The following is a 13,563-nucleotide window of genomic DNA, read 5'->3' on the forward strand; positions in this document are numbered from 1 at the left end:
GTGTGTGTGTTTATATACTTGTGCCCTGCCAGACTGAGTGGAGCATTAGGAATGAAGATATTCACAACTGAAGGAAGGAGAGGCAAGATGGCAAGGTGTAAAGAAGGGTGTAAAGTCCAAGGAGGGCTCTGGGACTTCTCAGGGCTTCCTGAACCTGTGATTTTTCTGCTTTCTGGTGAAATAGTAATCCAACTAACCTCTGGCAAGCCTGGCTCTGGCAACCTGCCATATGAGTAATCCCACACTTCTTCTAGTCAGGAGTCCAAGGCTAGCATTTCCGCATCACCACCATGCTATGAGCAAAGTGTCTTCTACAACTATTACTGGAAAACTGGGAATCTGTAAAAAATGATCAGAAAAATCATTATATCAATCTCACATTATTAAAAATATTGGCTGATCTTCTATAGATGGTGGGTTTTCTGGGTGAGGAAAGCTACACCATATTGGGGGCACTTACATATTGTATATTCGTGTGGCAGGACTTTTAATAATATATCCCATACATCCCATTTGCGAGGGGCAGGAGGAGAAACTACCAGTTTTAGTCAGACACATTTTCTATTCTGCATGAGTGATGCAATTCCTGTCTGAAGAGCCAGGCTATTGTCCTGCACTCTACCCCATCCTCCTCTGCTGCTTCTCTTGGGATTGTCATACCCGTCTCTCCAAGAACATGCCTTTTTTTCTTTCCATTCACTTGGCTTCATTTCTGCTCTCTTTCTTCCCTTGTCATAAACCCAGGCTATCATTGCCACTTCCTGGAGCTACTCCCTAGAACAGGTCCCCAAAAGAACTCTATATAATCTAGTTTTTAAAGCCTATTACTGGCAGAAAATACTGTGTAAAAGGCAGTATTACATTAGCCCCTTCCAGTGTCTCTATCCAGATACTGAATTTTGTTATCTTATACTCATCCCAACTTACTCCCAGTCTCAATGGTTTTGAACCATAATCACTTATTTTTCCTCCCCCTCCTACAGGTTATGCTGGGTTTCGGGCGACTGCAGGCCCTCTACCGGAGCCGGCAGCTTGCTAAACAGTATGAAGCAACCCGGGCTTATATCATCAGGCTTCAAGCCATGTGCCGTGGTTATCTAATGCGTCAAAAGATAGCAGAGCAGAAGAAAGCTGTATGTATTATACAGGCATATGCAAGGGGCATGTTTGCTCGCCGAATCTACCAGAGGATGAAGAGGGAGGTATGCTCACAGATACCTGTGAACATGTTGTTTCTATGAAGTTCTGATGGAGATTTAATGACCAGCAAGTCTTGCCATAGCATAGCACTGGATGTGGATATTTATTTTGGGATATTTTATTTAGCTCTTGTCAAGTATGAAAGCAGAGTTTTAAGCAGACGATCTTGTTTATGTTTGCTTTCTGTGTTCATTATCGTGGATCAAAAATTCACTGACAGAGCTGAAATGTTTTTGACAGAAGGGAGGAAAAAAGGTAAGATGTATATGTGTATCAGTCACTCCTGCAAGGGAAGACCAGGATCCATTCAAAAGGGAATCCTAATGCAGTGTGTCTTGGTATGGGCTGCCAAAGAAAATCCTGTACTTACTACTCTGGTGGTCCATAGTCCATTGAAGGCCTTTCTATGATTTCCTTTCTGTATTTATGCTGTTCAAACAGGATAAAGCCAGTTTGCAGATTTCTGCCTGTGGCCTGTTCCCTAAAATGCCAAATCTAGAACTGAGTCCATGTTGGGATAAAGTCCCGGTGTGGACAGCTTGTTAACGGCAGAAGGGAGCGGGCTCAACAGTTGGGGAAACAGTAACAGAATGGTCCTGTTGTCTGCAGAACAAATGCAAGCTGGAAGCCAGGAATATCCGCTTGGAAGAAGAGAAACGTCTCATCCAAGTCCTTGGACCAGTGAGAGCAAGGGAAGAAGCTATGAGATTAGAAAAGGTAAGCATGGTGGTGGAGTAACACTGAATGCTATGTTCCTTGGCTGACAAGATGGCTTGCCCAGCTCACACTTGCAGACTTGTTCTAAGATCTAAGCACTGCTATATTTTAATAAAAAGTAGACATAGTTGTAAACCTGTTTGTAATGATGTTTTAGAAATGGGACAAGGCAAACACATGCATGTTTCTGTTTGCAGTGTGAGCTGGCACTTTAGCCAAACATACACAATGCTATTACAGTTCCCTGACACAAAATATTTTTAAATTTTAAATAATTTGGGTTTTTTTCTGCTGTTTGGAATTCTGTGGTTTCCCTGTATTATCTCTTGTTGATAAAGTTCTTGAAAAGCTGCACATCATTACCAATAGGCCAACAGTCTATAAGGACAGCTCTAAGAGCAAGGCCCTGCTGCTGACGTGCTAGGTCTTTGTGACTGCTTAGCACAAGCAACATTTGACTGCACATTCCAACACTGCACTAGCAGAGCTGGACCTCACTGTCATTACACCTTTGTAATAGTGTTTCATCCTCGCACCCATTCATTCTAGCAGAATGACGTTTCAGTCATGCCTAACCAGCTTCTATGTTTAAAGGAACACCTGGCTACTCTGGAGAGAGAGGAGGCAGAAGCAAGACAAAGGAGGAATGCTCTTGCCAATAAACCAAGAAATCATGATGTTATCAGTGACCAAGAAATGGTAGATAAAATTTTTGGGTTTTTACCTTCTATGATTGGAGGCCAAGAAGGACAGGCTCCTCTGGGTTTTGAGGTACGGAGTTGCAGACTGGTAATGTGTCACGTTCATCCCTCACGTAAGTCCATTGACTGTTGGAATTCCATCGGTGGTCAATTCTATTTAATGAACTTCTGTACAGTGAAAGAATCACCCAAATTAGTAATCCAGACAGTCTCTTTGGGATCTGCTTTCAGAGTCAGTTCCTAAAAGTTTTTGGTCTCATGCAGTTTGGGGACTATGTGTCTTCAAAAGCTACTGCACATTTGTTTCTTTGACCCAGCAGACCCACACCAAGTAGTGCCATTCTCTGCATTTTGGCACCATCCACATGTTTTGCTGACAGTACTCTCAGTGATTTTCTGGCTGAAACAAGCTGGAAGTTCATGACCCAAGTTATCCCATGTTCTTAAAAGTAAAATTTGAGATAAACTGGTCTTGACAGCTGTGGAGGATGGAATCATGTAGAGAGAGGTAAGGCAGAGTAGAATGGCCTGGGTTAGTGCAGGATGTGAGCAGATATAGCACCTGGATTTTCCATCAGCAATGTTCTTGCTGATGGACCAAGACCAAGACAGGAAGGTCATGTGGAATGGATGCATCTCAGAAGGACAAGCTCTGAGTCCCAATGATCTGTTCGTAGCAGCTGAAAATGGCTTTGGGGTTAGCTGGAAAGCCAAATTCTGGAGGACCTATGACCAAGGAAGAAAAAATAAAAAATAAAAAACACCAACATAAAATAAAAATATCAGAATACAGGGAAAGAAAATATGCTTCTTCCTCATGTTCTGCACAGGACTTGGAAATGAAGCTTAACAAGCTGGATGAGGTGGACCTGGACATGGTTCCCATGAGTGTGGAGCTAGAAGAGGAAGCAGATGGCTTGGAAGAGTACACCTTCCCAAAGTTTGCAGCTACTTATTTCCAGGGGTCATCTACACATACACATATTCGGAGACAGCTGCGACACCCTCTGCTCTACCATGATGACAAGGACAACATCCTGGTATCTTACTCCTTGTTTTTGTTGAACCTGCTCCCTCCACAGCCCTGGCTTCTACAGCTCTCTTCATCCTTGGGTCCCCCCACCTCTGGCACAGCCCTGGGAACTTTAGAGCCAAGCAGATAGTCCTAAGCACTTGCATGAAAGTAGTAGTTCCCATCAGCATGTTTTGGCACTTTGCAGGCAGGCACTTCACACAGATACCTGCCCAGCACAAGATCTCTAGTTACTTTTAGCCTGTCTAAAGAGGGAACTCTGAGGCTTCTTTTGACTTCTCCAGATACCCTTTGGTGGCAAAAATGGATTGGAGTGAAGAAGTGTCAGAGCTCGCCCATTCCTCTGCTCTTGTTGGGTGACTGGCCTGTGAGTTACGACAGAAGGGTATGGCCCAGGCCTCCAATTTTCTGTTGAACCATAGGAGGATTGAGGAGAGGAGTTTTCCTTGATGCTAAGTAGCCTTGCAGAATGGAGTATCCCATATTACTTGTCTTTGTAGTTCTGGGCATGAGGGCTCTTTGAAGAGTTCGCTCCACTGCTTGTCTGTCCAGGTGGGTAAATGCAGAGTGTAGTTCAGCCAAGGTTTCTCCACCTCAGTCCAGCGAGAGCACACCTGCAAGGTGCCAGTAAAGGGAATGGTGAAGGCTCAGCAATCACAGAGCAAATCTGACGCTCCCACTAGAGCTGCATCCTCTTTCTGTAGAATGAGAGTGTTGCGAACATTGCTCTCATGTTGTTTGACATGAAAGTAAACTTCTGGTGTAAACGGTGGGAGGAGACAGGAATTTTAGCAGCTTGGACTGGGTAAAGAAAGAAACTGCATGAGGCCACTGGTTCTCTTGGCAGTTTCTGACTGTGCTTTCTGCCACTACAGGCTTCTCTAGTCGTGTGGGTTATCATCCTGAGGTTCATGGGGGACCTGCCAGAGCCAGCAATGTTTGCCAAGAATGCCACCACCAAGAGCAGCTCCATGATGACACAGATACATGACACCCTTGGCAGGAAAAACCAGGTCCAGTTCAGGAAAGACAGCCCAAATATGGTGAGAGGAGCATGATATGTTTGTATTTTCATTTGCTTTCCTTGGTTTCTGTGCTATTCTCCCAGGTGTGAGAAAAACAAAGGAACCCTTTCATGCTACTCTACTTGAAATGCCAGAAGTGCCAAAGGGCCCCTGTCAGTCCTGGAAGGACACTGCAGCTCCTTCTGGCAAGAGAGGACAAAACAAAAACATCTCCATTTGAGCATTTTTCCTTCCTTAATGAATACATTCTTGCTGTGCATTAAACTAATTTCCTATAATGGTAATGTGTGTTGTAGAGAGAATGCAGAAAGGATAACAAGATTTCCAAGGGGATCTCTTCCCTGAAGCTGAAACGGTCATCCAAGTTGACAGGGAAGGTAAGAGGTGGAAATAAATTGCTTCCCCTAAGTCTTTTTACCTGGAGCCCTGTCTTCACCTTCTGACAGATGTTATGTGACAGCAGCCTTGCAGCTGGGAACTTGTTCCACTGCCAAGCCAGTGCAGCCCTGTGTATGGGATACCTGGTGCACTGTTCTTTTAAAACTATCCCCATGTGCACTGCTGTCATTCTTTCTCTGATGAGAACTGTTGATATTACAGAACAGTTTGCCCAAAGCCCTTAGCAGACTGAGAACCACCATGGGCTCAGGGCTGTACAGGACAGTAGAAGAAAGTTCTCCTAGCCAGTAATAGTGCTGTAACACCGCATTTTATGAGTTAGCTTGAGAGAGGGAGGAAATGTGGTCTGTTCCTAATTGCTCGTGCACTGAGCAGAAAGAGTTTTAGCCAGAAAGATAGAGAAGGAATGTGTCTCATTTCTGGGAGAGCTGCCTGGTAAGAGGGGAGGTTTCTAGAGCACTCTGGGGTTCTGTTTGGTTTCTTTCAGGTGACAGACCAGCTGAGAAGTGGAGAAGAGGCTTTCCAAGAGGACAGCTCGATCTCCGAGAGACCTATGTCCAACCTAGAAAAAGTGCACTTCATTATTGGCAATGCAATTCTGCGCCCTGCCATCAGGTAGGAAATTTGTACCTCTAGGACCAGGCACCCATTACATCAAGAAAATTCATCATCCCCTTTCCACAGTTCCAGGGCATTTTCCAAATGCAGGAAATGTCTCACATTTATCTCTGGGGATTCCTGACTGAAAGCCCAGGCTAGTCACATAGAACTGAGACTGTAGGCCACACACCTCTTTGTAGGATGGTTCACTTTTATCAGAGGGGGCAGAGAACAACTCCCTTAGTGCCTTTTCTGGTATCTTCATCTCATAGTTTAGGTCAGCTGCCTCCATGTATGGCTTTCTGAAAACCCCACAGATATGCAATAGGGCAGAGCTCAGGACTGTAACCCAATAACACCTGAAGGTGGAACACAGCCCTAGTATGAGGGAGAAGAGACATTCAGAAGAGACAATAAGAAGTATGTAGTTAATATACACTAGGTGTTTGAGAAGTATTCATAACCTCAGTTTCCCAACAACCTGAACCCTCCAGCAATGTCCCCTAATCAGAGATGGTTGAAGGCCTGGCTTGCTGAATGTATCAGCCACTAGAAGAAGAAATCCTGCTTACAAGTGGTGTGAAAATGGACCTTAGGCCAAACATGGTACGAGGATGAGACAGAAGCTGGTTGGTTCTGACCTGACCCCATGAATTCTCTCCTCCATTTTAGCTTATGCAACACTTTTCTGTAACAAAGCCCATAGGCACAGGCCCTGCCTTGACCTCAGTCATGGGCTGCATTCCTCTCTACATAGTTTCTTTGTTTCAGTCAAGATGCTCCCAGAAGCAGATCCTCAACTGGCAAAAATTGCCTTCAATAAATGTATCATAACAGCCAAAGACTAAGTATCTACTCCCTCAGTGCTTCATCACATGTCCTATCTGGGAACAAAAACCTCACCCACCTTGTGTCCTCCCACATCAGATTTGCCAAATGTGAGTTCCAAGAGTCCAGAAAATTTAGGATGATTTTTAAATAGCAGTTTTGTTTGTATGCAGATTTTTGCATCTGCATCCCATATGTCCTTGCTGCAGGCAACCTGCATTTTCAGAAGCTCACTCTGAAGCGCCCTGTCCTCCATTCCTGTCCAAGGACTCACTCCAAATTTACTAAAAATATAGAATCAAGCAGGATGTCCCCCCATCCTTATCCCAAAATCCACATATGAGGAGACAAGAGCCATGAGATACAAGCCACATGCTCTAGTGAGCTTAGAGTACGTTTCAGATGTGGAGGGACAGCAATGCCATTTCACAGCTGAATGACCTGGCACTTATTGCTGCACAGCCCCCCTGCTTGTCACAGGAGGTAATCCAGCATGGGAATTGCACTTGAACTGCTCAAGTAACGAGGGGTGGCAAAGGGCACTAAGTATACCTTGAACCTTTTCCTGCCAAAGCCAATGACAGTTATTTTCTGTGGCACATTACAGGTGGTATCCTAGCTAACATGGTTAAACCTAGCTCAGATCTACTTCATCATGCTGCAATCATGCCAACCCTGCAGTGGAAACGTAGCCAAAGACAGTTCAGACAGTGAATCATTATCTGTTGCTTTCACATGTTTTATTACAGAGACGAGATTTATTGCCAGATTTGCAAACAACTCACTGAAAACAGCAACAGGAGCAGCTATGCTCGAGGCTGGATCCTTCTGTCACTTTGCCTTGGTTGCTTTCCTCCTTCAGACATATTTGTGAAGGTACACTACTAACCGTTCCTACATCAGCTTAAATGCCTTAGCTGATCTGGTTTCTTGGGTATTTTGACGTTTTGATACAAATAGGCACATAAACTGTTTTGCTGCCATAGCAGCTGGTGCTGTGATTTTAGCAGAAACTCTCTCATCTCATATGCTTATCTGGGAATTTAAATAAATTATTGCTGTACTCACATTTAATTCTTTTTCATTACATGCCATACAAGTTGGGTTCTGTTGTTGATCTCAGCCCTCATTTAGATCTGTAATCTGCAAAGAATTTGGCAAATTTTATCCTCTCCAGTTCTGCCTTTCCAACATTTAAAAGCTGTCTCCAGTTACAATCCTAGTGATTAAATATATGCAGAAGTCCAGTATAAAATCACTTCCCGTATTTTACCAGTTCTTACCCTACATCTCCAAGCCCTACAAAATCCAGTTGGGCTTCTTCATCATTTTCTTAGATACATTAATTTCCAAATTTAAATGGATGATAAATCCAGTTCATCAGAGAAAAAAAACCAGAACAACCTGTGGCTCCAACTTGACATCCACCTTCCTCCTAGGTCTTAGAGGCAAACAGAATCCATAGATATCCCTGAATCTTCAGCCTTGCCTTACTGACACCCTAGCTCAAATGATTAATCTAATCATAAATTCTGCCAAGTGGTCACTACTTGTAACAAACCATACACAAGCCATAGACATATTTTGACACCAAAGTCAATGCAGAATTCACAAAAGACCTGACTTCCTCTAGTTCTCTTTTCCTAAATCCATACTCTATCTCTAGGAATATCCTTAATACTTAAAATAACCCAGTGACTGGTCCATGCTTGCACTAAATGCAAGTACGTAAATACAAGTCCATGCTCATACCACATCATCGAAGATAACAAGACAACAAACTCCAAAAGTTCAGTTTATCTAATCCTTCTCTTCCAATGCCCCATCTTAATTGTGGACTTCAACTATTGATATTGCCAGAGAACTTAGCAAAACTAAAGTAACCATAATCAGCAGCCCTAACCTACAATTCGCCCTCTCCCCAGCACTTCAGTTAGTACAGAATGTCACAAGACTTCAGGCTTTTCAAATGGAAACACTACCCCTTGCTCTAATCATAAGAATAAAGTCTCCACTGTCTAATATTCATCATACAGTTAAACATAGCGATTAGACTGACACAAGCCTTCCTCTTTAGTCTAAAAGCTTTGCAGAGTAAGGGAAAACTTGGTGTCTCAGACCTCCTTTTCCAAAACACTAATCCCAACCCTAACCTTTAACACTTTCTGGTGAACTGTAAGCTAACTGATCAACTATAATGTAGTCTATAAACTGCAGAAGGTTTCTAGTGCTTTATGAGGATTAGTGTTTCCTAACTCTTTCTTATGCTTTGTGCATGTAGTACCTGTTGAATTTCATCCACCATGGGCCCACAGGCTATGCACCATATTGTGCTGAACGTCTGAGACGTACCTATGTTAATGGAGCACGGACTGAACCTCCGAGCTGGCTGGAACTTCAGGTAGCAACTCTCTTTTTGATAATTTATATTGAACTGTGTTATTTTATGCTGGATTGTATTTACTAACCTGTGCTAACAGATCTACCTAAGTCAAATAAAGGAAATCAATTGCACACAAGGGGATTGAAGACCAGCTGCCTTGTTCTGGACAGCTTCTTAGATACACCTCTTCTGGCTGTTCAGTTAGCCTAAACCCAGTGGAGGATGTAAGTTAAAAGCTGCAACACATTATTTGCAGGGAGATACCTTCATCCACTCAGGAGCCACGGGCCAGAACCACCTCCTGACAGAAGTTCTTACCAACATTTCTGGAAAGAACTGAACAGGGCTTATGCTTTTAAAAAACGGAGGGAGGAATTGTGTATGATAGGGCTACATCGCCCTCCCCCTTCCTTTAAATGTCACCCTACTAATTGGAAGTCACACACACACGCACACATACCCCTCCTTAGGTGAAGACCTCAGTTTAATTCCTTCCTAAATCTGAGTGACCCCATCGCCTAACACACACCTTCCTGGGCAAAAGGCTTGCTGCAGGCCATGTCTCCACTGATGCATATAAGGCAAAAGTCATCAGGCCAAATAAGGCTCATGAAAAGTCTATCAGTCTACACTGTTGTGTGATAATCAGCTCCCCTGAGCTGTGGGGAAGAGGGAACTTGATTCCAGTCCTGCTCCAGTAATTTATATTTAAGACTCACCATGCATTGAAGAAACTCTGTGGAGTTGGAGATTCACTTAAAGATTGTTGACTAGGTTGTACAGTGTGTGGAGCTCTTAAATCTAAATGCCTTATTAATTCTTCACAGAAAAGTAAGGTTTACCCATAATTTCTTTCTCTTATTTGACTCTGACTTACAGGCAACAAAGCAGAAGAAACCCATTATGTTTAATGTCACCTTGATGGACGGCCAAAGCATCACTGTTCCTGCAGACTCTGCTTCCATTGCCAAAGAGATCTGTCAGTTTATAGCAGATAAAACCAAACTGAAGGATGTGTTCGGTTTTTCACTCTACATTGCTGTGTTTGATAAGGTACTGTGTAGAAAAATAGAATGAAAGTTCCCTCTGACTTCTGGAAGCACCCCCATCCCAGTCCTACACTCAGACCAAATCAGTTTTGAATACCAGTGAATCTCAGGAGCTGATAAATCCTATTCTGCCTTTCTGCTGGCTACCCACTTAGCAATTCCTACTGCAGGCCTATGAAGTTTCCTTTGCCAGGTCACATAATTGATTATGGCCCCCCATGCATGGGCAGCGCAGCACTGTGGTCTCCCCACCACGTTCTGGGATCCCACTTGCTCGTCATGCATGCAGCACTTCAGAACTGCTGGAGCAGGGTGAAACTAGCAGGTCTCACGTGCTAGGGAGCTCTGCTCAAAGACATATTTCCCACCTGCACTGCTGCACATAACTTTTTTGTCCTGCTGACGCAGCCCCTATCATGTGGCATTAAAAGCCAAGGTCTTTGCCAGGGCTGCTGCTGTTTGCTCACATGCTGGCATTTTAGTCTCTCATTCCCTTTGCTTTTTTTACAGTAATGCTGGAAAACTTACACAGCAGGATGACATCTTGGTGCTCAGAGTTAGGCACCAATAGCAAAGAAAGAAATTCAGAGATAGCATTTTTGTTTAGATTACAGCAACACTTGAACATGCATTTAAGGGAATATACGGGGGACAAACAAAGTACAAGGAGACAAATAGAAAATTGTAAACCAGAGCTGCTTTGTCTTAACTTCCAACTTATTTTTCCTCATACCATCCTTGTGCATAAAAATATACACATTTACCGAAGTACTACTTGCACATCCATCTGCTTACCTTTTCAGAGTTTTTCTTGCTGTCAGGAGACCAGAAGCTTTGGGTTTGTTGCCCTTCACCCAGAGTCAAAGCAGGTATGCTAGTAAATGCAGCATGCCTTTGTTCTAGGTCTGGTCACTGGGTGGGGGACGAGATCATGTCCTGGATGCCATCTCTCAGTGTGAACAGCTAGTGAAGGAGCGGGGCACGCACGAACGCAACGCGCCCTGGAGACTCTACTTCCGAAAGGAAATCTTCACCCCCTGGCACAACTCCCAGGAGGATCCTATCAGCACTGATCTCATTTACCACCAAGTCATTCGTGGCATCCGGTTTGGAGAGTACCGTTGTGAGAAGGTGGGTCTCCTTATTGATCCTCCTAAAGAGAAAAAACTATATATTAACATTTCCCATGTTAAAAGGCAGGAAAACAAATGAAGTTTCTAGTAGCTGTGAACAACCCTTCCTTTCTTAATGAACAATTCCTGTCCAGGTGATTGTGCCAGCTGTCACACTGGCAGCTGTAATTAATACTTTTTTTTTTCCTGCAACTTGCAGTTCATGTGGCAGCTGGAGACACGTCCAAAGGGGCAGTTTGGGTCCTTTTAAAATATCTTTGCTAATAATCTCTTTGATGCTATGATTGTGTGAAGTTCATCTCCCCTTATGCTGGATGACTGTCAAGAGTTATCCAGACAAAAATGGAGAAAACCTCTTTCTTAAACTGGCTTCAAGGTTTAATGAGCCTATCTGGACTTTGTGATATCTTTCTAGGCCTCTTTTAATGGATTAATTGTTTCAGGAGGAGGATTTGGTGGAGATAGGTGCAAAATATTGTTACATCCAGTTTGGAGATTCCATTCACAATGAACTTGTGCAGAAGGTGCTCCATGACTGTATCCCAGTGAAACAGCTGAAGTCCAAGCCCCTGGAAAAGTGGGTGAGCCTTATAACCTACGCACATGCTAAGGTAAGAGGTTTGTCTGGCACTGCTGGGTAATCACTCTTGAGCACCAGCTTCTGCTTCTTTCACCATTTTCATTTATGAATAGTCTTGTTGGGGGAAGAAGGAAAAACATGTCTGTCTGTATATCCCAAATAGTTAATTAGGGCTGGGGGAGCAAAGAACCTTTCCCCTGACTCTTCCATATAGGGCTCAGCAGGGTGGTCAGAATGAAAAAAGTACATTTAAATCTCTGAATAGAGTATCTTTTAAGGCTCTCTATCTTCCATCTGACAACTAGATGGGCATGAGATGGACTATTGGTTTTGATCTGGAAATGGATGACCAGAATTATTTCCATGCCATCCAAAGTATGTTAGACTCTGAACAGATCAGTCAGTGGGGATATGAGGAAAATTTGGAATCCACATGCCTGTGGGCAGCCTCAGCTGCATGTGATTTGGGGCCCCAGAGGCTGTTCCTGATTTCACTTTCTCCAGGTACCCTTGACACTAGTGGCAAAAGAGGGCTGTTGGGAACCTCTGGGATCAAGCCTGCTCTTTATTGTCTGCAGATTATGCAAACCAGATTTTACTCAGAAAACCTTGGGTATCTTTTTGTACTGCAGGCCCCATACACACAGGACCGTCTCTCCCGTCAGACTGTGAAGGAACAACTTGTAGATTTTGCTCGCTTTCAGTGGCCTTTGCTTTTTTCCCGATTCTTTGAAGTCACTAAGTTTTCAGGTAATACCTGGAGTCTGGGAGTAGAGGACAGATATAAGATCAGTAGAAGAGGACTTGCATAGCATTGATAAGGAGTTTTCTTCTGCATTTTCAGGTCCCAGCTTGCCCAAGAACCACTTTATTGTTGCCATAAATTGGAAAGGTATCTGCTTCTTGGATGAGTCAGAAAAACGGCTCCTTGAGCTGACCTTCCCAGAGATAACTGGCATCCACACCAACAGGTGAGTGCCCCAGAAAGACAAGATCTGAAGAAGACATCTCTGTCCATACTCAGAAAGGAAGTGTACTTTCTCTGCCATTCCCCTAGATGCTTTGATCTGAGCCTGGAAAGGTGGTTTAGCCTAGGTCTGTGAAATAGAAAGGGATGAGTTCTGAGCAGCCTCTAAAGGAAATACTGAAATGGCTGAATCTTCCCAGCTGGTGCAAGGAAAGATAATCCTGTTCAGTCAGAAAGGTGTAAGGAAGCACAGACATGCATCAAGACAAGAATGGCCCAAATGACTAACATAGTTAAGCCTTTATCTGTTATGCATACTGAGAGTTCGTATACTTCTCAGGTGTGATGGACCTGAAAAGGATAACTGAAGGAAAGAGGGCAACCATTGGCTTGCTCAGAGCACACATCCTTGCATCAGATCACTCGGAGAACAGGGTCTTACATGCACAAAAAATACAGAATCACAGAATCGCAAGGGTTGGAAGGGACCTCAGGAGATCATCTAGTCCAACCCCCCTGCTAGAGCAGGCTCTCCTAGAGCAATCTACACAGGACTTCATCCAGGCAGGCTTTGAATATCTCCAGAGAAGGAGACTCCACAACCTCCCTGGGCAGCCTGTTCCAGTGCTCTGTCACCCTCAAAGTAAAGAAGTTTTTCCTCATATTCAACTGAAACCTCTTATGTTTCAGTTTGCACCCATTGCCCTTAGTCCTGTCGCTGGACACCACTGCAAACAGACTGCTTCCATCCTTGTGACTTCCGCCCTTAAGATATTTGTATGTGTTGATAAGGTCCCCTCTCAGTCATCTCTTCTTCAGGCTGAACAAGCCCAACTCTCTCAGCCTTTCCTCGTAGGGGAGGTGCTCCAGTCCCTTTGTCATCCTAGTTGCCCTCCTCTGGACTCTTCCTAGGAGTTCCTCATCTTTCTTGAACTGGGGAGCCCAGAA

At 43.9% G+C, this 13,563-nt stretch overlaps 2 protein-coding genes across 2 annotated transcripts in view; one reads left to right on the top strand and one right to left on the bottom strand.

Annotated features, from left to right (window-relative positions):
* Window positions 1-13,563, top strand: part of MYO7B (myosin VIIB) — a 49,165-nt gene that overhangs the window by 18,479 nt on the left and 17,123 nt on the right. Inside the window, 12 exon segments of the mRNA XM_035894984.1 lie at window positions 984-1,220; window positions 2,542-2,688; window positions 3,449-3,658; window positions 4,527-4,669; window positions 5,523-5,690; window positions 7,253-7,379; window positions 8,785-8,904; window positions 9,766-9,939; window positions 10,839-11,066; window positions 11,512-11,679; window positions 12,281-12,398; window positions 12,493-12,623. Of these exon segments, the coding sequence (XP_035750877.1) occupies window positions 984-1,220; window positions 2,542-2,688; window positions 3,449-3,658; window positions 4,527-4,669; window positions 5,523-5,690; window positions 7,253-7,379; window positions 8,785-8,904; window positions 9,766-9,939; window positions 10,839-11,066; window positions 11,512-11,679; window positions 12,281-12,398; window positions 12,493-12,623 (1,971 nt within the window).
* Window positions 11,074-13,563, bottom strand: part of LIMS2 (LIM zinc finger domain containing 2) — a 51,016-nt gene continuing 48,526 nt past the window's right edge. Inside the window, exon 11 of the mRNA XM_035894989.1 lies at window positions 11,074-11,088. The gene's annotated coding sequence lies outside the window, so the exon portion shown is untranslated. The remainder of the gene's footprint in view (window positions 11,089-13,563) is intronic.

Source organism: Egretta garzetta, unplaced genomic scaffold, assembly GCF_000687185.1.
Source record: "Egretta garzetta isolate BGI_Z169 unplaced genomic scaffold, ASM68718v1 scaffold775, whole genome shotgun sequence".
Lineage (NCBI taxonomy): Eukaryota > Metazoa > Chordata > Aves > Pelecaniformes > Ardeidae > Egretta > Egretta garzetta.